The sequence below is a fragment of the Schistocerca piceifrons genome, chromosome 8 (genome assembly GCF_021461385.2).
Source record: "Schistocerca piceifrons isolate TAMUIC-IGC-003096 chromosome 8, iqSchPice1.1, whole genome shotgun sequence".
NCBI classification, from domain to species: Eukaryota; Metazoa; Arthropoda; class Insecta; order Orthoptera; family Acrididae; genus Schistocerca; species Schistocerca piceifrons.
The window spans coordinates 398,896,937-398,917,741 of NC_060145.1; the positions used below are offsets into that span (position 1 = coordinate 398,896,937).

Consider the following 20,805-nt stretch of genomic DNA (forward strand, 5'->3'; position numbering starts at 1 on the left):
TGGCTAGGAAGATTTCCTCTAGCTGACCCATAAACTGTATTACGGACACAACACCGTGATTGCAATACAACATTAATTTATTTCTCTCCAAGGAACGTACATCATGGAATATAAAACATTAATTCAAGGATAATCAATATTTCCAGAGTGTCTATAATTACAAATATCAACCCGCAACACCCTCCCCACCCTGGTCAATTTCTAGAGGATTGACCAGTTGAACGGGGCGTGAGATTATGGATCCTTCTGAAGTTTGTAAGGTTACAGTTCGTATTTTCCCATCTCTTCCTTCATGAAGATCTTCTATGCACGCCTTCCTGCACGTGTCGTGGACGAACATCCTCTTGTAGAAGAACGGCATCATCCAGCTGGAGTCTTCCTGAACCTGGCCTTGGTTGATGAGTTTCATGGAAGTTTTTGAGCAGGATCAGATATTCTTTCTTCCACCTGTTCCAGATGTGTTCTACCATCTTCTGCAGCCGTTGAAATTCCTTGGACAAGTCCTTTCTAACTGGTGATTCTGGACCAGTAGGTAATGTTGTGAGTCGATCACCTACAAGGAAATGTGCGGGCGTCAGTGGCTCAGATTCCTCTCTCCCTTGCGTAATTGGTCTAGAGTTTAGTGCTGCTTCTATGCTGACCAGGATTGTGTTGAGACATTCTTCGTCCGACTGTGCCTGTCCTAAAACTTTTCCCAGGCAGCGTTAGACAGATCCCACCATCCGTTCCCAGAATCTGCCCCACCAAGGCGCGTGTGGGGCGATGAATTTCCAAGTGATGGCTTGCTGGGCGAGGTACTTGTGCGTCTCGCTTGCCATGAGAGCCTGCCAGAGCTCCTTCAGCTCTAAGTGCGTGGCATGGGAGGTAGTAGCATTATCAGTGTAAATTGTGCTGGGCACTCCTCGTCTTCCGGCAAACCTTTGTAGGGCTTGAAGAAATCTGTCAGTTGATATATCTGAGCTTAGTTCCAGGTGTATGGCTCGTGTTGTTGCGCATGTGAATAGAGAAATATACGCTTTCTTCGTAATATGTCCTTGTCTGACATATAATGGACCAGCAAAGTCAATACCTGTTACTGTAAATGGTTTCAGTGGTGAAACTCGTTCAGCTGGTAATGGAGCCTCAGTTTGTTGAACAACGTGAGCTTTTCACCATCTTACAAGGTAGGCAACGGTGTAGAATATGTTTAATTGCCTGTTGAGCTCTAAGGATCCAGAATTCTGTTCTCAGTTCAGATAACACTATGTTTACTCCAAGGTGATGCAAACGAATGTGAGTCTGCTGGATCAGTAAACGTGTGAAATGATGATGTCCTTCAAGAAGAATCGGGTGGCGTTGATCTGAGTAATTCTGCAAACTGCAGCCGTCCACTGAGACGAATAAGACCATTATCCAAGAATGGGTTGTAGCGAGCTATGTGAGAATTACGTGGTAGAGGCATGTTGTTGTATAGTGCATGCAGTTCGAGCGCAAAATGTTGCTGTTGAAAACTTGAATCCAGTAAGTGCGTGCTTCGCCCAAATCTGATGCTGTTAGTTCTCCAGATGTTCTGTTTTCTTTCAGTAAGTGCCGTTTAAAGCGAAGTACCCATCCTGTAACTCTTAACAGCTTGAAATAGCTACTGTACCATGTAGCTGTTAAAATAGGAATCGTTGTTTGTACCATGAAGACTTTGTCTGTTAATTTCTTCTTTTCTGGCAAAGAGTGCTCTTCTGTCTGTAAAATTCGAGGCCACTGTGTTCTGTTCTTTGTTAACCAAGCAGGTCCATGTAACCATACAGAAGCATGGTCAAGTTTATCTGCTGTGGTACCTCTGGAGGTTAGATCAGCTGGATTTTCGTCACCAGGGCAGTGCCTCCACTGTGACTGATTCGTTAGTCGTATTTCCGTAACACGGTTTGACACAAAGGTTTTCCATCGATTAGGGTCATGTTGTATCCATCCTAAGGCTACAGTTGGGTCAGTCCACAATGTTGCACGACTTGCATTATAGTTCGTGGCCTTAACAGAAATAATGAAGTAGTCTTGATCCAAGAAGTGTCGCTAGAAGTTCCAGCCGTGGAAGAGTTATTTTTTTGATGGGAGCTAGTCGGTTTTTACTGCAAACCAAATGGACTGATACCATATTTGTTGTGGTGCACCGTACATAAAGGACTGCTCCGTAGGCCTTTTCTGATGCATCGCAAAAGACATGGATTTCTGGCTCAGTGCTTTCAGATACACCAACCCATCGGGGAATTTTTGTGTGTGAACATGATGGCAGTGTTGATACCCACATTCGCCAGCATTTGCTAAGATTGAGGGGTAAAAGCTCATCCCATTCAATTCATCTTGACCAAATTTCTTGAAAAATTATTTTTGCAGTGAGGGACACAGGCGACAACAAACCCAGTGGGTCATAGAATCTAGCAGTGTTTCGTAGTACTTCTCGCTTAGTGGCAGGACGATTTATAACATCGTCGGTAACATTGTTGTGAACAGCACTGAGCGTATCAGTCTGTGTGTTCCAGTGGACTCCCAGTACATCCGTATCTGCATCTACATCTACATCTACATCTACATTGATACTCCGCAAGCCACCCAACGGTGTGTGGCGGAGGGCACTTTACGTGCCACTGTCATTACCTCCCTTTCCTGTTCCAGTCGCGTATGGTTCGCGGGAAGAACGACTGTCTGAAAGCCTCCGTGCGCGCTCTAATCTCTCTAATTTTACATTCGTGATCTCCTCGGGAAGTATAAGTAGGGGGAAGCAATATATTCGATACCTCATCCAGAAACGCACCCTCTCGAAACCTGGCGAGCAAGCTACACCGCGATGCAGAGCGCCTCTCTTGCAGAGTCTGCCACTTGAGTTTATTAAACATCTCCGTAACGCTATCACGGTTACCAAATAACCCAGTGACGAAACGCGCCGCTCTTCTTTGGATCTTCTCTATCTCCTCCGTCAACCCGACCTGGTACGGATCCCACACTGATGAGCAATACTCAAGTATAGGTCGAACGAGTGTTTTGTAAGCCACCTCCTTTGTTGATGGACTACATTTTCTAAGCACTCTCCCAATGAATCTCAACCTGGTACCCGCCTTACCAACAATTAGTTTTATATGATCATTCCACTTCAAATCGTTCCGTACGCATACTCCCAGATATTTTACAGAAGTAACTGCTACCAGTGTTTGTTCCGCTATCATATAATCATACAATAAAGGATCCTTCTTTCTATGTATTCTGCAGTGTTTATGACACCTTCTGATTGCCATATTCCAATCAGTTAGCTTGAATTTGTGGCCCACTTTGCCATTGGTAGACTGATCTGTCCCATGAGTGATGTAAGCTCATAATATAAGTTAATTACGACATTGTCATCTTTAGCACCTGCTACAAAATCATCCATGTACGATAATTGTTATCTTCAACAAGTAAAGCAGCTCGCGGAAAATTTGTTTTGTGCATTACAGCAAGTTCTTCCAGCGTGGCTGCAAGAAGAAACAGACTGCAGGTAAGTCTGAAAGGTAGCCGGGTGAAGTGGTATGTAATCCTTTCGTCAGTTGTAATATAGTTTCCTTGTTGATCTACGATTACTTTGTATCAAAAAAACGTCGTGAGATCTCTATCTTTCCTGTGAAGAACTAACTGTAGATATGCTTGTTTGATATCGGCAATTAAGGCTACTCGATGTAGACGATATCTCAGTAGTATTGAAAGAATGTCAGGAGTAAATTAGGACCTATGTCTAAAGAGTCATTCAATGAACGTGCATTCTGGTCGTACGACGAACCATCAAATACAATCCTCCATTTGATGACACCTAACTTTTCTTTCTTTACTGAATGATGTGGCAGATAAAATGTGTCCCGCAATTTCTGTCCAGAAGGGGTGACTTCCACATGTTTCTTCTTGATGTGTTCTATCATTTGCGCCTTGTAAATTTGTTTCAGTTTCTTGTCCTCCGTAAGTTTTTTCTCCAGTGAAGCAAATCTCTTCTCTCCTTGCTGAAGATTATTAGATAACATAACGTTGGGTTTTCTGGGGAAAGACACGACTCTTCTTTTGTCTTCGATGCAGTAGGATTTTGAGAAATCTTGCAATATCGCCAATTCCTTCTGATTCAGAGTTGTTGTTTCATCTTCTGTGATTCACATTGTTTCTAAATTCCAGAAACGTCGTAAAATATCGTCTGTTGTCGCTGTCTCTAAACTGATGTAGTTTGCCGTCACAAGGTTAGCCGTGGTGCTTGATTTGCTTCCACTAAGAATCCAACCTAGAATGGAAGGTACCAGAACAACTGATGACGTTAGTCGAATCGGAGGGGAATCTTTAACAATTTTCCAATAGTAATCTGCTCCGATAAGAATCTCAATGGGAAGATCTTCTGTACCATCTCTTAGGTCCGCAAACTGAAGTCCCCGTGTGCGTACAAGTTTTCTTAAATTGGAAGGCACAGTTGGGTGCACGGAAAATGAATATGTGCTGTCAAAAGCAGTCATAGATATCTTGGAATTAGTCCATGTACCCTGTAGTGTGAATTCTACGACTCTACGATGCGTTGAAGTTGCGGATGGCATTTCAAAGGCGTTGACAGATAGATCACGATGTTCTATAGTTCTTAAACCTGGCTCATCAATCAGGAACTTGGAAATGAAGCTTGACTGACTACCGCTATCCAGAACGCAGCAAGTAAGTTTGCTTAATCCTGCGGGTCCACCGACCCAAACTCGAGCTGTCTGAAGATAAGTAAAACTTGCTGAACTTACGTCGATTCTCCCTACAGATGTAGAGCTAATTTGCTGAGAAGATGAAGAAGAGGCAGCGGTGTCAGTACAGATAGCTTTGTGATGACTTTTCGTGCACTTAGAACACGAGACCTTGCCCTTCTTACTGCAGTTTCTAGCATTATGACCTCAGATTAGGCATATAAAACAGCGATTATCTTGCTTCAGTTTATCGATACGTTGTTGGCTGTCAGTTACTATGTTGCAGTCTTGAGCCCAATGAGAGCGAGCTTCGCAAAATACGCAATATGGTTGTACCGGTACTTCTCGTTTAGGCTTACGCGGATTTTTCGCTTGCTTTGAATTTCTGTGAAGCGCTGCTGCAGTGGGCGTGAAGCTAGGAGATGACTGATATTCTGTACGAATCTTTTGTGCAGTGAGAGCACCATGAACGTCTTCTTCCAAAAAGTTAAGTAGTTTCAGTACATCTCCTTCTGCTACTTCAGTTCTTCTAGCATGAATGACCCATTTCTGGCACATTTCAGTGGGAAATGCAAGCAGAATTTTCGGAGTGAGAATTTTACCGTATGCCACGACGTCTTCTACTAAGGCACGCAGTGCATGAATACGACGGTTACATTCAAGGAATGTACTGTTCAGCGTTTCAGGTGTCGCTGAGTGTACAGGCTTTAGCGCATCCAAATAATCGAGGTGCGCCTGTATAATGCGATTGCTATCTCCGTATCCATTCAATAAAATTTTCTTTCTTACTTCGTACGTGTTAGCCGTTACAGGTATTCCATCTACTAGCAGCTTCGGTTTGCCTGACAGATACCCTCGTAGGAAAACATGTTTGTTTACTATAGAAAGGGATGGGTCTTTTTCAATGGTCGATTCAAATTGTTCCCAGAAGCGGGACCACATTTCAACATCTCCACAAAATGACTCAAGCTTAATTGCTGGTAGCTTGACAGAGTGGAATACAGTGGGTTGTGTGAGCACTGGTGGTGACGTGATATTCATCTGCGACGTTGTGGCTGAAAGCTTGTAATCAATTGCTTTTGTAGCCTTCTGTATAGCGCGTTTGACTTTGTCTATATATTCCTCACAGCTCAGCACGTCTGCATTGTATTCATTGTCGGAGAGAAAATTATGAATAGCGTCATCTAATGAAATGAGCGTCTCTAGAGTTTCTTGAAGACGTTCCCTGTAATATTCAAAATCATCACACGGGCTTTCTATGGTAAGAGCATCAACAGCCGCACAAAACCGCATAGCATTAGTCCTCTCCCTAGTTCACTTTCTTCGAAGTTTTCTAACTGTATCTCTGATTCGTCCTGCATTATGTCTTACTAAAGATGGCTGTTGTAAGATTGTTTACGAGTGCGCATGTGAATAGCTTAAACGTTTAACAAGCAGCATATGCGCAAACGTAAGTGAACGAAAACCTTTTAATAAAACTAGCTACTCCGAGTGCAAGTTTCAGGTTGCAATACAAAGCCGCAAAAATTGTTTTGAAGCAACCAGTTCATGCGATCATATTATATTGGAATGGACTTAGCTTGTGATGCGGTCCGATGTGTTTCCTACAGCGTGAAGTAAGCCGTTAATTGTTGAAATGACGCAGGAAATCGCAATTTCTTCACGGGTTTCGGCACCAAAATATTACGGATACACAACACCGTGATTGCAATACAACATTAATTTATTTCTCTCCAAGGAACGTACATCATGGAATATAAAACATTAATTCAAGGATAATAAATATTTCCAGAGTGTCTATAATTACAAATATCAACCCGCAACAAACTGGTTGGCGTGGGAGTGTGCCATGCGGATGCTCATGTGTGTGTCATGGGTTTGTAAACCTTCCCTTCAGAGGAAAAGTAGTTTGGAGTCATGATAAAGTTGATAAGGTGTGTAAGAAATGGGGTTGTGGGCTTGGAGTTCGATGGATGTTGGGAGAGGTAGTGTTTGATAGCGAAGGCAACATCTACCAAATCAGATTCCAACAACTTGTTGTTGTGATCGGACTTCAATACATGTTGATTACGCACCAGATGAGAGAGTTATCATGTTAGACCGTCATCCAATTCAGACTTCCCACGCATCAATTGAAACAAAATGCTACTGCAAAAAGGTTAAGTATCTGTTGACAAAACTGCTGTATATTATGTTGGAGTTGTTGATATTCCTCGGAGCCACATATGGTGTACCAATCTCTTTGCCGCACTTCTGATTACGTCAAGTGAAGCTTTACAGTTCGTCACTGCACAAAGCCAGCAGGGAATTCTTTATGCGAATAAATAGAATAACCACAATGGAATGTGCTCCGTAATAAAGCTTTGTGCTTAATAAAGGTAGCTATAATCCCCGAAATCACCTACGACCTTTCTACTCAACCCCCCTGTAGGAAAAAATAGTGTACCAGAAGTACCTTTCATAAGATGGATTTTGGAGATACGTATAGATGTACAATCATTACACACTGAAACTGTAGAGATTTCATAGGAAAAGCATAATGGAAATGGTTGTCATTGTCGTCCTCAGTCAGCGGTTTGATACTGCCCTCCACACTACTACTTTCTGTGGAAGTCTCTTCATCTCATAATAACTAATGCAACCTACATCCATTTGAACTTGCTTATTGTATTCATCTCTTGGTCTCACTCTACAGTTTACACACACACACACACACACACACACACACACACACACACACACACACCCCTTCAACACTATTTCTACGATTCCTCAAACTCTCCGATTATGCCCTATCAAGATGGTGAAAAGTTGGGTGCATAATTATGGTCCATACAACTGAATGATATTTATTCTACGTGTTTTGATAAATGTAAATACACTATACAAAACTAATTGGACTTATTTACTACCCAGTTCAATTGATTATTTTGAGATTTTTAACAAAGAAATTGTTTTGGTTGTTTCTCGTTTTTTAAAATACAACTAAAATCTTATTTTCTACATACTGTAACATATTGATCTAGTAGTTTTTGTAATGATGTGCTATAGACATAAAAGTAGTTTACCTTGAGGGAAATGTGCCTTCATTTTATGTTCATCCCTTGTAATAGTTACCTTGTTTGTTAACTATTTTTGTATGTACTTCCAACAGGAGAGAAAGAAGGATATGCTGGAGTTGCTTTGTTAACAAAAGTGAAACCACTTGATGTGAAGTACGGCATTGGTAAAGACGAACATGACTCAGAAGGTCGACTAATCACAGCAGAGTATGAGAAGTTTTTTGTTGTTGGTGCATGTAAGTTCTGTTGATTGTTTCAAACTTTCTGTGTTCGCTAGCATTTGTTACTCCTTATTCATAAATTGAATTTGGAGTTACTGGTACAAATAATGCTAGTATCACACTTTTCTTATTTATATTTTCCAAAGCATTACATTGTTACTTTATTAAGTGCTCGCATTCGCTTGTTTTGGAATGGGTTTGTAATTTTGAATAAAAGTTATATCTATTTTTCACCCCTTTATGCTCTCTTCTGTCCTCCTCGTTTCTCTCTACTCTTTCCATCACATTATTTGGTATATCATATGCTGAAATTGTTTCATAATAGGAACTGGTCTGCAATGTGTACAACATATAGTCATTCATAAAATTAGTTAGTTTTCCTACAGTGGTCGCATTCCTAGCTTTTGAGTGCTACTGTACTCTGAATTTCATTGTGAAAGTATAAGGATGAATTCCTTTGTTAATTTTTCAGATGTGCCCAATGCTGGTCGTGGTCTTGTGACTTTGCCAAAACGTATGAAATGGGATCCAGATCTTCGTGCATACTTGAAAGAGCTTGATGCTAAGAAACCAGTTATTTTATGTGGTGACATGAATGTATCTCACGAAGCAATTGGTATGTATGCAGCATTCCAGCTAATCTTAAAATTGAATGTGCATATACTTCAAAGTTCTCATTGACATTTCATATGTTTGAAAGGTATACGGTAAAAAAGGCACTAAAGAAAAATTCAAGCACTCACTGTTAGATAAATGAGTGGGGAATGCGAGATTGCAGAGGAGAGTGTTGACTGTGAAAAAGTGTGAAGTGTGTGTAAGTCCTCTTCTATTCTAAAAGTAAATCCTGACATTGTGAATGAAGCTACTACAGAACAAGCAATAAAACGTTGAAAGGCTGAAATATAGTCTCAAAAGAGTATAACTATAAGTGGAAAGTATATCTCTTTATTAATCCGTCATTTTTGAAAGGAGCTTACTCCAAAATCTTGAAGTTTTCTGGATCTAAGGGAAACATTTCATGAGTGAGTACATGGAATGTAACAGGATGGGCTTCCAGTGTTTAAAGGACAAAATGAAATGGCTATTTTCCAGTTACTGTAGTTGCATATTTTGCGATCTCTTTGAAAAAAATAAGTCCAAAATTTTGGAGTAAGGTCCTTTTCTTGAGGAAGTAAGTAACTTGCGTAGTCAATTTATGTTTTTAGTGATGTTTTAAGCTGTTTCTTATTTTTGCTCACACATTTTCCAGAGTTGTTTTCATCGTGCTTATCAAGTCTGTCTTAATCAGTTTCAAATTTGAGAAGCTTCTCTCGGGTGATGATGCCCTGTCCGGAACTGTGAGCATGATTCTGATTGTAATGCAAACATTTGGATATGCTTCTTCCAAATTAGTTTCCAAAATGCACTGAATAAGTTCTTTTGCATCTCAGAGGCCAGCGGATGGGATTTTAAAAGTTTGAGATCCTCGTGAAGTTCGAAAGGCCATATGTCGCTATTTTTGCCTTCTCGAAGTATTGTACTTTGTTTGTTTGTTTTTTTGTTTTTTACAACTAAGACTCAATTTCACACCTACTTTTTCCTGCAAACAGTTGAACTTCTGCAACGTTTGTTTCAAATCTTGTGTTATGGAATTCTTGAATCCAGTCACAAAATGAATGGAAAATATCAATAGTAATAGTTCACTTAACATTGTTCGCATGTAGTAAACTCTCTTATCACACGTGCACTGCCCACCCTAAGGGGGCTCGCCACTCTCTGGCTTGTTCATGCTTAGCTACCACAGGCCCCCAGCCTTTGCAGCATCTTTTCCTTTCCGTGCTGCATATCTATCCTCTTGCTGTTTTTTCTGCCCTCCCTTGGGAAATATGTCGGGGCCGATTTTGAAAACGTATTCTGCATTTTCAGTAGTCAATATCAAAATACTTTCCACTGTTCCTTCTTTCTTTCTTTGTTCACCTTCCCCTGCCCTTCCTCTGCTCCAGTGTTTGAGATTCCTCCTTTTCTGATTCCTTCTTGTGCACTCCTGAAGGCTGCCCCAAGTGATTGATGCATAACAGGTGAGTTGGGAACACGTAATTCTCAGCCCCGGGTCGACATCTAGGGTTTGCACGTTCCCCTGGTACAGGCCAGGCCCAGGGAGAGGTGACTGCCTGAGCTGCTACCTTCACAAATTGCCAATTGGTCCTTCTGTCATGTGTTCAGGAGGTGTGAACAATCACCTAAGGCGGGTGCACCACCCCCCTGAAGCCCCCCCCCCCCCTGCCCCCACGGATGGAAGGAGATCGCCATCAGAGATGCTGGCGGGCATGGGGCATTTTCTCGCAATGAACCAATCTTCTTCATAGTCAACAGCTACAAAATGTAAACGGAATGAGACTAACGATTCAAAGACCCTTTGAGCTGTGCCAAAGTTTCTCGTGGTTTCACGTACTGAAGACATTCAGTCCTTCTGTAAGATAAATCCATTTATTATTTAGAAAGGTGTTGATGCAATTGCTGGCCGTGTGAAATCCTGCTCTCATTTATGCAATGGCAATTTGCTTTTGGAGATTACTTCTGATTCTCAAGCACAACTACTGCTTGCAGCTTCGCTTGTCCATGGCTATACTGTTCATGTCGAGGCCCATCAAATGCTGAATTCTTCCCATGGTGTTATTTACACTAGGCTTCTCGATGGTCTGACCGAGGTAGAAATCAAAATGTACCTCTCTGATCAGGATGTCATTGCCAGTCATCGGGTGATGAAAAATGTAGATGGTTCCTTAGTGCCCATACGCACAACCTTTCTCACCTTTGATAGAGTAGTTCTTCTGGCAAAGATCAAAGCAGGTTATGAAGTTACCACAGTCAGACCGTATATTCCAATCTGATTTGCTGCTACCAGTGTTATTGTTACAACCACACTGTGTATTCAGAACCCAATGTGCTGCTACCAATGTAATTGTCACAACTATACTCGAGTGAGTCCTGTCGACAGACAGCCAAATGCGTAACCTGTGATAGTGTGCTCATGAGGGCGGCTGTCCGACTCCTCCCCGCTGCATCAACTGTGGTGGTGATCGTGCTGCCTCCTCACAGGATTGTCCCGTTATCTCGACGAGCAGGCTGTCCAATAGATGTGGGTGAAGGAAAAGTGCCATGCCCGGTTACTCGCAAGTTGTTGCCTACACAGAAACCATGCATTCTACCATCTGGCACCTACAGTACTCTTCTTGCTACATCTTGCCACACAAATAACATCGCCACGCAGACATGCAACCTCAAATATAGCATCACGGTTGTCATTGCGTCCCCGCCTCCTCCCCCAGCTGTGCAGCACGTCACCAAATACTCGCCTCATGGGGCGAAGTCACCAGCTACACAACCGGCAGGCTGGAAAGGACAGAAGGAATGCTCCTGTGAAGACTTCCTATGTCCCTCCAGCTAACCAACACCCGAGTCTTCCTCTGTTAACCGAAGGGCTTGAAGACGTCAAACAAAGGCAAACAGTCTTCTCCTTTGCCAACTCGATGATCCTCTTTGACGGTGTCACCATGTGATACCCTCACCTGGCCACCCTCCATGTTGCCGGTGTGCACCACCAACCGGTTTTCCGACCCGGACTCTGCAGGCCGACAGCAGAAGAATGCCGACACTCCTTCTGCCTCTGTCCTATAGCAGCGAGTATTCTAAGGCTGGCACTCAGCAGCTGCCGAAGTGACACCCCTTCATTTTTCCTCGTCATGACTCTTCTTCAATGGAACATTTGTGGTATTCAATCCAACAAAAAGGATTTACGGCTGCTCTTAGAATCACAGTGTCTACTTGTTCTGTGCCTTCAGTAAACAAAATTGCGTCCTCACAACCGCTTTTGGCTCTCACATTTCTTCCCGGTCCATTATGAATTTCCCCTCGAGGTTGGCATTCCATCTTATGGGGGAGTCATGGTTCTCATACGGGATGACGTTCATATTTCCCCCCTTCTCCCTAATTACCCGCCTTCAAGCTGTTGCAGTTTGCCTTTTCTTTCCTCTCTTAACCTTTTCCCTTTGTACCGTTTACATCCCTCCGTCGTATGTCGCAAGGGCAGATTTCCTCCAGCTTCTTGGGCAGCTACCTCACCCCTTTCTACTGCTCAGTGACTTTAATGTGCACCATCCCCTTTGGGGTTCTTCCAGAACCTGTCCAAGAAGTGCCCTCCTGGTTGACCTCCACAGTCATCTTAACGTTTTCTGTCTTAACACAGGAGCACCCACATTGCTTTCAGACTCCTTGTGCACCTGTTCCCATTTGGACCTATCCTTCTGCATTGTCCAGCTTGCCCATCGTCTCGAGTGGTCCATTCTCTCTGACACATCCTCGAGTGACAATTTCCCATGTGCTATCCGTTTGCTGACTCCTGCTCCACCTCTGTGCACATCAAAAAGGCAGCTTACTAAGGCAGACCGGAGGCTTTACTCATCCTTGGCAATCTTCAACGAGCAACATTTCCCCGGGTGTGATGCCTAGCTAGAATATCATAAAAACATTGTCCTCAGCGTCGCAGAATGTTCCATTCCCTGCACTTCCTCTTTACCATGCCATGTCCCGGTCCCTTGGTGGACTGATGTGTTCCACAACACAATTTGTGTGCGGAGACGTGCTCTCCAAGCTTTTAACCATAATACTATGATGGCAAACTGCATTCATTATAAACAGATGCATGTGCAGTGTTGCTGCGTTCTTCGTGATAGCAAACAATCTAGCTGATTTTTATTTACTAGTTCTTTTAACAGTTCCACTCTCTCATCCGTCATGTGGGCCAACCTCCGATGGCTCCCTGGGACCAAGGTCCGTTCCCCAGTTTCCGGTCATACAGAAGTAGACGATGTCACTGTGAACCGTACTGCTATCTCCAACACCTTGGACCACCATTTTGCAGAGATTTTAAGGTCCTCCCACTATCGCCATGCCTTCCTCCAGTGGAAACAAGTGGAGGAGGTTCGGACGATACCTATCTCTTCTCCAAATAGTGAGTGCTACTACACCGCCTTTATTGTGATGGAGCTAGTTTGTGCCCTCACTTCATCCCGATCCTTCACCCCAGGGCCAGATGCTGTTCACATTCAGACGTTGCAGCATCCTTCTCTTATGGGAAAGAACTCGCTGCTTCATACGTACAACCACATCTGAGCAGAGGGTACATTTCTCAGATGCTGACATGAAGCCGCTGTCATACCATGCGAAAGCCCGGTGAAGACAAACACCTTCCTTCTCTCACTCGACTTTTCTCACCAACTGTGTTTGCACGGCGATAGAATGCATGGTTCATTGCCGGCTGGTATGGTGGCTTGAGTCTCGCAATTCACTAACCACTGAACAGTGTGGATTTCGAGTGCAGCATTCTACAGTTGACCATCTCATCACTTTGTGCACCCATTTCATGAATGTTTTTCTGCGGAAATCCCAGATTGTGGCCACGTTTTTCGATTTGGACAAAGTCTACGATACCTGCTGAAGGACTGGTATCCTCCGTACTCTGTACACGTGGGGCTTCCTTCAGGAATTTTTAAAAGATGAAGTTTTCAAGGGACATGTGGGTTGTGCCTTGTCGGACACCTTTATCCAGGAAAATGGTGTACCTCAGGGTTTCATCCTTAGCATAATCCTTTTTGCTATCGACATTAACCCTATAATGGCCTGTCTCCTGCCGGGCGTCTCTGACTCCCTTTTAGTTGCCGATATTGCCATCTATTGCAGTTCTCCACGGGCTTTTCTCATAAAGCTGCATCTTTAGCGATGTCTCGATCGTCTTTACTCATCGTACATCAACAATGGCTTTCGTTTTTCCACTTACAAAATCGTTTGTTTGAACTTCTGGGGGCGTAATTGATTTCTTCCACAAGCTTTAGATCTTGGGCCTGTTGCTCTTCCAATCGTTAAAACCATGAAATTCTTGGGGCTCAAGCTCAATAAGAAACTTTCTTGTTCCTCCCACATGTGTTACCTAGCAGCCCGCTGTATACGGTCCCTCAGTATCTTACATGTTCTCAATGGTACTTCCTGTGGTGCAGATCGAACCACCCTCCTCTGTTTGTACCAGTCCCTTGTCCGTTCAAAATTAGGCTATGGGTGTTTCATTTAAGCATCAGCATGTCTGTCCCTCATACATCGTCTCAGTGCTATTCACCATTGGGCCATGCATTTGGCCACTGACGCCTTTTACACTAGCCCGGTTGATAGTCTGTATGCAGAAGCTGCCGAACTACCACTGTCCTACCTCTGTGACTTTTTCCTCAACAGATATGCATTCCGTTTGTCTGCCATGTGTGGCCCTCCATCCTATACCTCCTCCTTCAGCGATTTCTTTGATTGCCAGTATGGGGTGTGTCCCTCTTATCTGTTACCTCCTGGAGTTTGCTTTGGGCTCTTACTCCAACAGCAGCTTAACTTCGTGCTACCTGCAACTTTCCGAGTGGGTGTGAACACTTCACCACCTTGGCTTTGTGCGGCAGCCCTTCTTCGTCTTGGCTTTTATTCATTTCCTAAGGATACTACTTCTGCCCAGCTCTATTGCATTCAGTTTTATGACCTTTGCACAGAACTTCACAATAGTGCCTTTTTTTACACTGATGGCTCTCGGACTGACGGTGATGTCGTGTGTGCCTTTGTGATTGGCACCAATGTTTTTCGGTATTGGCTTCTGGAACATTGCTCGGTATTTATAGCAGAGCTCTTCATCCTGTGTCAGGCCACACAGTACATCCGACAACACAGGCTTTTCAGGTGCCTCATCTGCTTCTTCAAAGTCTCTTTGTGCAGCGCACCATCCATCCCTTAGTGCAACGGGATCAGGAATGCTGTCACTTTCTCACTCTCATTGGAACTACTGTGATGTTATTGAGAGTTCCTGGCCATGTCGATCTGACAGGAAACGAGGCCGCTGATGCTGCTGCCATGGCTGTAGTCCTGGTACTTCAGCCCGCTAGTACTTATATTCCCTCTGTTGATCTCTGTTTTGCTGTCCACCAGCAGGTGGTGTCACTTTGGCACCACTACTGGTCCTCCCTTCATGGGAACAAGTTCCGGGTTATTAAGCCTGTCCAGGTGGTTTGGATGGCCCCCTCTTGGTCCTCTCGCCACAAGGTGATCGTTTTGACTAGGTTGCGTACTGTTTTAGTGAACGACATGTGAGCTGTCAACTTTGTTTTACTTTTTATCCGTCGTAGCAACATGGCAAAGACCAATTAATTTTTAGTTCTGGACCTCCATTTCACTATGTCATATTTTATACACCTTTCTCATGTCCCTGTTTTCACCTTTCTTCTCTTCCGTCAATTTTGATTGACATGTAGTAGTTTTTAACTCCTCTCTTTGTCTTCGTGTTCTACGGTTTTGACCTGGACACACATGACCCTAGTTGTATTAGCACCTCAAAACAAAACAAAACAAACAAATGTGCATTGCAATGATACCCTCAAAATTAACATTTCGTTCAAGATTGCTTCACACTCGTTAAGAGTTAGGAGTCATCAGTTTTATTTTTTCTGGTAATTCACCCTTTCGATTACATCATCAAACTGAAAAATCACTTTTACTTCTCAGATTTCATTTTCCCACATGTTTCAGACACAGATTTTAATGTCAATTTTAATTTAGTTTTTATAAGATCACATAAACTTTATTGATGAACCTGAAAAATGTTTTAACTGTTGTAGGAGTGTTAGCTGTATCTATTGAAAGCAAATTCCAAAGTGGCATCTGCACAGTGAGAAGAGTGCTCAGGGATTAATATTGAATATTGTCGTTCTGAATTCTTTATTAATGCCAACCATATTTGCGCCATTATCATATCCCTGTCGTCGAGAGTTTTTGGATATCAGGGCCATTAATTTGTAGTTCCTTGAAAACAGCGTTTTTTAAAAACTGTCACGTTGTTACTGCGACAGCAATAAAACCAAAGGTAGTTTCACAGCTTGATAGACCACAAGTGTCCCGTATCAAACTGTTAGTCTCAACTTGCTACCTCAAATTGGCCTACAAAAACTACATAAGCTCCAGCGCATGCATGTTGAGTGAGTTTTTCAACATTCTCATGCTCTCTTCGCACAAACCATTAGTTCTAGAGAAAAAAAATGAATAGGACCTTTCTTGTAGGAAATTTAATATAGTTTAATTTTGTACTGTGCCATGTTTTCACTGAAAGGTGTGATTTTCAAGTTATTCAAGAAAAACTTGCAAAAGTGGTATTAAATGTGTTCTATTTCTGAAACCATTCGGAATAGGGCATACATCCGTATGAAATTTTTTTGTTCAGAATCACTGATACTATCACTCCTGAAAGCATGTACCTTTCCTCCTGACTTACCCTGTATATTGACTCTTTTATATATTTTTTGTCACTTTGTCACAAATTTTTCCCACGTGGAATGTTTCCTTCCATATTATATATATATATATATATATATATATATATATATAAAACAAAGATGATGTGACTTACCAAATGAAAGTGCTGACAGGTCGACAGACACACAAACATACACACAAAATTCAAGCTTTCGCAACAAACTGTTGCCTCATCAGGAAAGAGGGAAGGAGAGGGAAAGACTAAAGGATGTGGGTTTTAAGGGAGAGGGTAAGGAGTCATTCCAATCCCGGGAGCAGAAAGACTTACCTTAGGGGGAAAAAAGGACGGGTATACACTCGCGCGCGCACACACACACACACACACACACACACACACACACACACACACACACACACACATCCATCCACACATATACAGACACAAGCAGACATATTTAAAGACAAGGAGTTTGGGCAGAGATGTCAGTCGAGGCAGAAGTGCAGAGGCAAAGATGTTGTTGAATGACAGGTGAGGTATGAGTGGCGGCAACTTGAAATTAGCGGAGATTGAGGCCTGGTGGATAACGGGAAGAGAGGATATATTGAAGAGCAAGTTCCCATCTCCGGAGTTCGGATAGGTTGGTGTTAGTGGGAAGTATCCAGATAACCCGGACGGTGTAACACTGTGCCAAGATGTGCTGGCCGTGCACCAAGGCATGTTTAGCCACAGGGTGATCCTCATTACCAACAAACACTGTCTGCCTGTGTCCATTCATGCGAATGGACAGCTTGTTGCTGGTCATTCCCACATAGAAAGCTTCACAGTGTAGGCAGGTCAGTTGGTAAATCACGTGGGTGCTTTCACACGTTGCTCTGCCTTTGATCGTGTACACCTTCCGGGTTACAGGACTGGAGTAGGTGGTGGTAGGAGGGTGCATGGGACAGGTTTTACACCGGGGGCGGTTACAAGGGTAGAAGCCAGAGGGTAGGGAAGGTGGTTTGGGGATTTCATAGGGATGAACTAAGAGGTTACGAAGGTTAGGTGGACGGCGGAAAGACACTCTTGGTGGAGTGGGGAGGATTTCATGAAGGATGGATCTCATTTCAGGGCAGGATTTGAGGAAGTCGTATCCCTGCTGGAGAGCCACATTCAGAATCTGATCCAGTCCCGGAAAGTATCCTGTCACAAGTGGGGCACTTTTGTGGTTCTTCTGTGGGAGGTTCTGGGTTTGAGAGGATGAGGAAGTGGCTCTGGTTATTTGCTTCTGTACCAGGTTGGGAGGGTAGTTGCGGGATGCGAAAGCTGTTGTCAGGTTGTTGGTGTAATGCTTCAGGGATTCCGGACTGGAGCAGATTCGTTTGCCACGAAGACCTAGGCTGTAGGGAAGGGACCGTTTGATGTGGAATGGATGGCAGCTGTCGTAATGGAGGTACTGTTGCTTGTTGGTGGGTTTGATGTGGACGGACGTGTGAAGCTGGCCATTGGACAGGTGGAGGTCAACATCAAGGAAAGTGGCATGGGATTTGGAGTAGGACCAGGTGAATCTGATGGAACCAAAGGAGTTGAGGTTGGAGAGGAAATTCTGGAGTTCTTCTTCACTGTGAGTCCAGATCATGAAGATGTCATCAATAAATCTGTACCAAACTTTGGGTTGGGTGTACGCCAACCTATTCATGGGTCGCTTAGAGGAAGCCTTCTTGGTTACCCAGGCCTGCCAACCCACTGTGACGCATTCTATGTGGGAATGACCAGCAACAAACTGTCCATTCGCATGAATGGACACAGGCAGACAGTGTTTGTTGGTAATAAGGATCACCCTGTGGCTAAACATGCCTTGGTGCACGGCCAGCACATCTTGGCACAGTGTTACACCGTCCGGGTTATCTGAATACTTCCCACTAACACCATCCTATCCGAACTCCGGAGATGGGAACTTGCTCTTCAATATATCCTCTCTTCCCGTTATCCACCAGGCCTCAATCTCCGCTAATTTCAAGTTGCCGCCACTCATACCTCACCTGTTATTCAACAACATCTTTGCCTCTGCACTTCTGCCTCGACTGACATCTCTGCCCAAACTCTTTGTCTTTAAATATGTCTGCTTGTGTCTGTATATGTGTGGATGGATATGTGTGTGTGTGTGCGCGAGTGTATACCCGTCCTTTTTTTCCCCCTAAGGTAAGTCTTTCCGCTCCCGGGATTGGAATGACTCCTTACCCTCTCCCTTAAAACCCACATCCTTTTGTCTTTCCCTCTCCTTCCCTCTTTCCCTCTCCTTCCCTCTTTCCCTCTCCTTCCCTCTTTCCTGATGAGGCAACAGTTTGTTGCGAAAGCTTGAATTTTGTGTGTATGTTTGTGTTTGTTTGTGTGTCTGTCGACCTGCCAGCACTTTCATTTGGTAAGTCACATCATCTTTGTTTTTTTATATATATATATATATATATATATATATATATATATATATATATATATATATATATATATAAAATAGAGGGAAACTTCCACGTGGGAAAAATATATCTAAAAAGAAAGATGATGAAACTTACCAAACAAAAGCGCTGGCAGGTCGATATATATATATTTTAGCAAGTTATATCGGGAATATTTATTATTACTATCCAGATATTGTGGCAGTTTACAAAATGACATACGATATCTTTATTAGAAGTTTATGTCTATGCTGTAGTGTCAACTGGAGATGAACTTTGTTACTTTGCAAGTCTTTTCGGTGATAAATATTTCCATATTAATCGTTCAACAACAGTTAATCTTATAACTGCATAAAATTCTTTTGGCTTTTCATCTATAATTTAAAGCTTTAAAAAATATGCACTGTTCTAAAACAATCAGACCTTATTTTTTAAACTAACTGTGGTGGTGGGGGGCACTAAGTTTGTAGACGTACATAGTGCGCACTTGCTAGCTGCTGACAAGTTAAGACGTGTGTCAGTTTTTGGATTTTGTGTTGTGGGTAAAAGACAGAAAAAGTGGATCATCATATATTTCATCAGATTTTGGTTTAAGTTTGGCGATTGTCAAGTTGAAACAATCCGCATGATTTGACAAGTGTTTGGAGATGAAGCAATGGGCACCACACAGGGAAATGAGTGATACGACTGCCTCAAACATGGCTGCTCATCAGTGAAGAGTGGAGCACATTTAGGTAAGCCCTCATCATCCGTAGGCGAAGTTTTTATTGATCACGTAAGGACCCTGGTGGTGCAGAAAAAAGGAATCACAGTCAGAGAACTTGTAGATGAGGTTAAAATCAGTACTGGCGCCATTCATTCCATGTTAACAGAACGTTTAGACTTGGGAGGATCTCAGCAAAATTTATGCCATAGTTGCCAACAACGGAGCTGAAGAAAGCTTCTTCAGAGATTTCCTTAACACAGTGATCACTGTTGATGAGTTCTGGGTATAAGGGTACAGCTGAGAAACACAGTTCAGTCACCCCAATGGAACCGTTCATCATATCGAAACCCAAAAAAAAGTAGAGCTAGGTTTGCAGCAGTGTGAAGGTCATGCTGACCATCTTTTTCGACTCCATTTGCATGGTCCATCACGAGTATATGACCCAGAAGGTACTGATGTCAGTAAGTAGTAGTACCAAGAGGTTCTTCACCACCTTCGTGAAGCAGTGAGACCCAAACGGCTGGATTTGTGTGCAGCAGACAGTTGGTACATTCATTGCAATAACACACCCTCTCATCATTTTCAATTAATTGAGAGTTTTTTTTTGCCAAACACAATACAGCTGTGGGTTGTCAGCCTCCATATTCCTATAACCTAGCACCAAGTGTCTTCTGGCTTTTCCCTAAATTGAAAAATACTCTGAAAGGGACCATATTTCAGAACAGGGAGACATTATGCAGAATTCAACATAGCAGCTGCACACCATATCAAGAGAGGCTTTCCAGCGATGCTTCCAGCAAAGGCAGCAGCGTGGGGAGAGGTGTGTAGAAGCTGAGGGGGACTACTTTGGGAGGTGACTATAGTTGAGTGAGCATAAGTTGATCCCTGACAGTTGCAGTGGGCTGTGCGCAGCAGCTTCACACTCCAACCTCAACTGATAATATAATGCGATTTAGTAAATGTTTGTGGCAGTGTCTCAGTATTGCGTCTGCTTTACAGAGAGCTATTTTTAATGTTTGAAGCCTTTTGCACTTCGCAGTTGGAAGTTTGCAATGGTGGTGTGAGGTGTCGGAGTTCTTCATACGCTGCGTGGACTATAGTGGCAAACAGTTGTATCTGAATAAAGATTGGTTTTATAAAGGGAAGTCTGATACTTTTTGAACAGCCCTCATATGCGGTTTGCAGAGTATAGATGTAGATATGTTAGAAAAATGTGAACTTTTTCAGGCAGAGTAGTTTGTTGCACGTTTACAAAAGCATCCCACCATCCACACACACACACACACACACACACACACACACACACACACACACACATTCACTTTCACAAAAGCATGCACACCTCAAGCACACATGTCCGTCATTTCCCACAGTTTAGACCAGAA

General features: G+C 43.0%; 1 protein-coding gene across 6 annotated transcripts in view; it reads left to right on the forward strand.

Annotated features, from left to right (window-relative positions):
* LOC124711157 (DNA-(apurinic or apyrimidinic site) endonuclease) overlaps positions 1-20,805 on the forward strand; it is a 70,629-nt gene that overhangs the window by 31,364 nt on the left and 18,460 nt on the right. For all 6 annotated transcript variants that reach the window (XM_047241068.1, XM_047241065.1, XM_047241063.1 and 3 more), the window contains exons 4-5: positions 7,849-7,992; positions 8,450-8,593. In XM_047241068.1, coding sequence (XP_047097024.1) covers positions 7,849-7,992; positions 8,450-8,593 — 288 coding nt within the window. The remainder of the gene's footprint in view (positions 1-7,848; positions 7,993-8,449; positions 8,594-20,805) is intronic.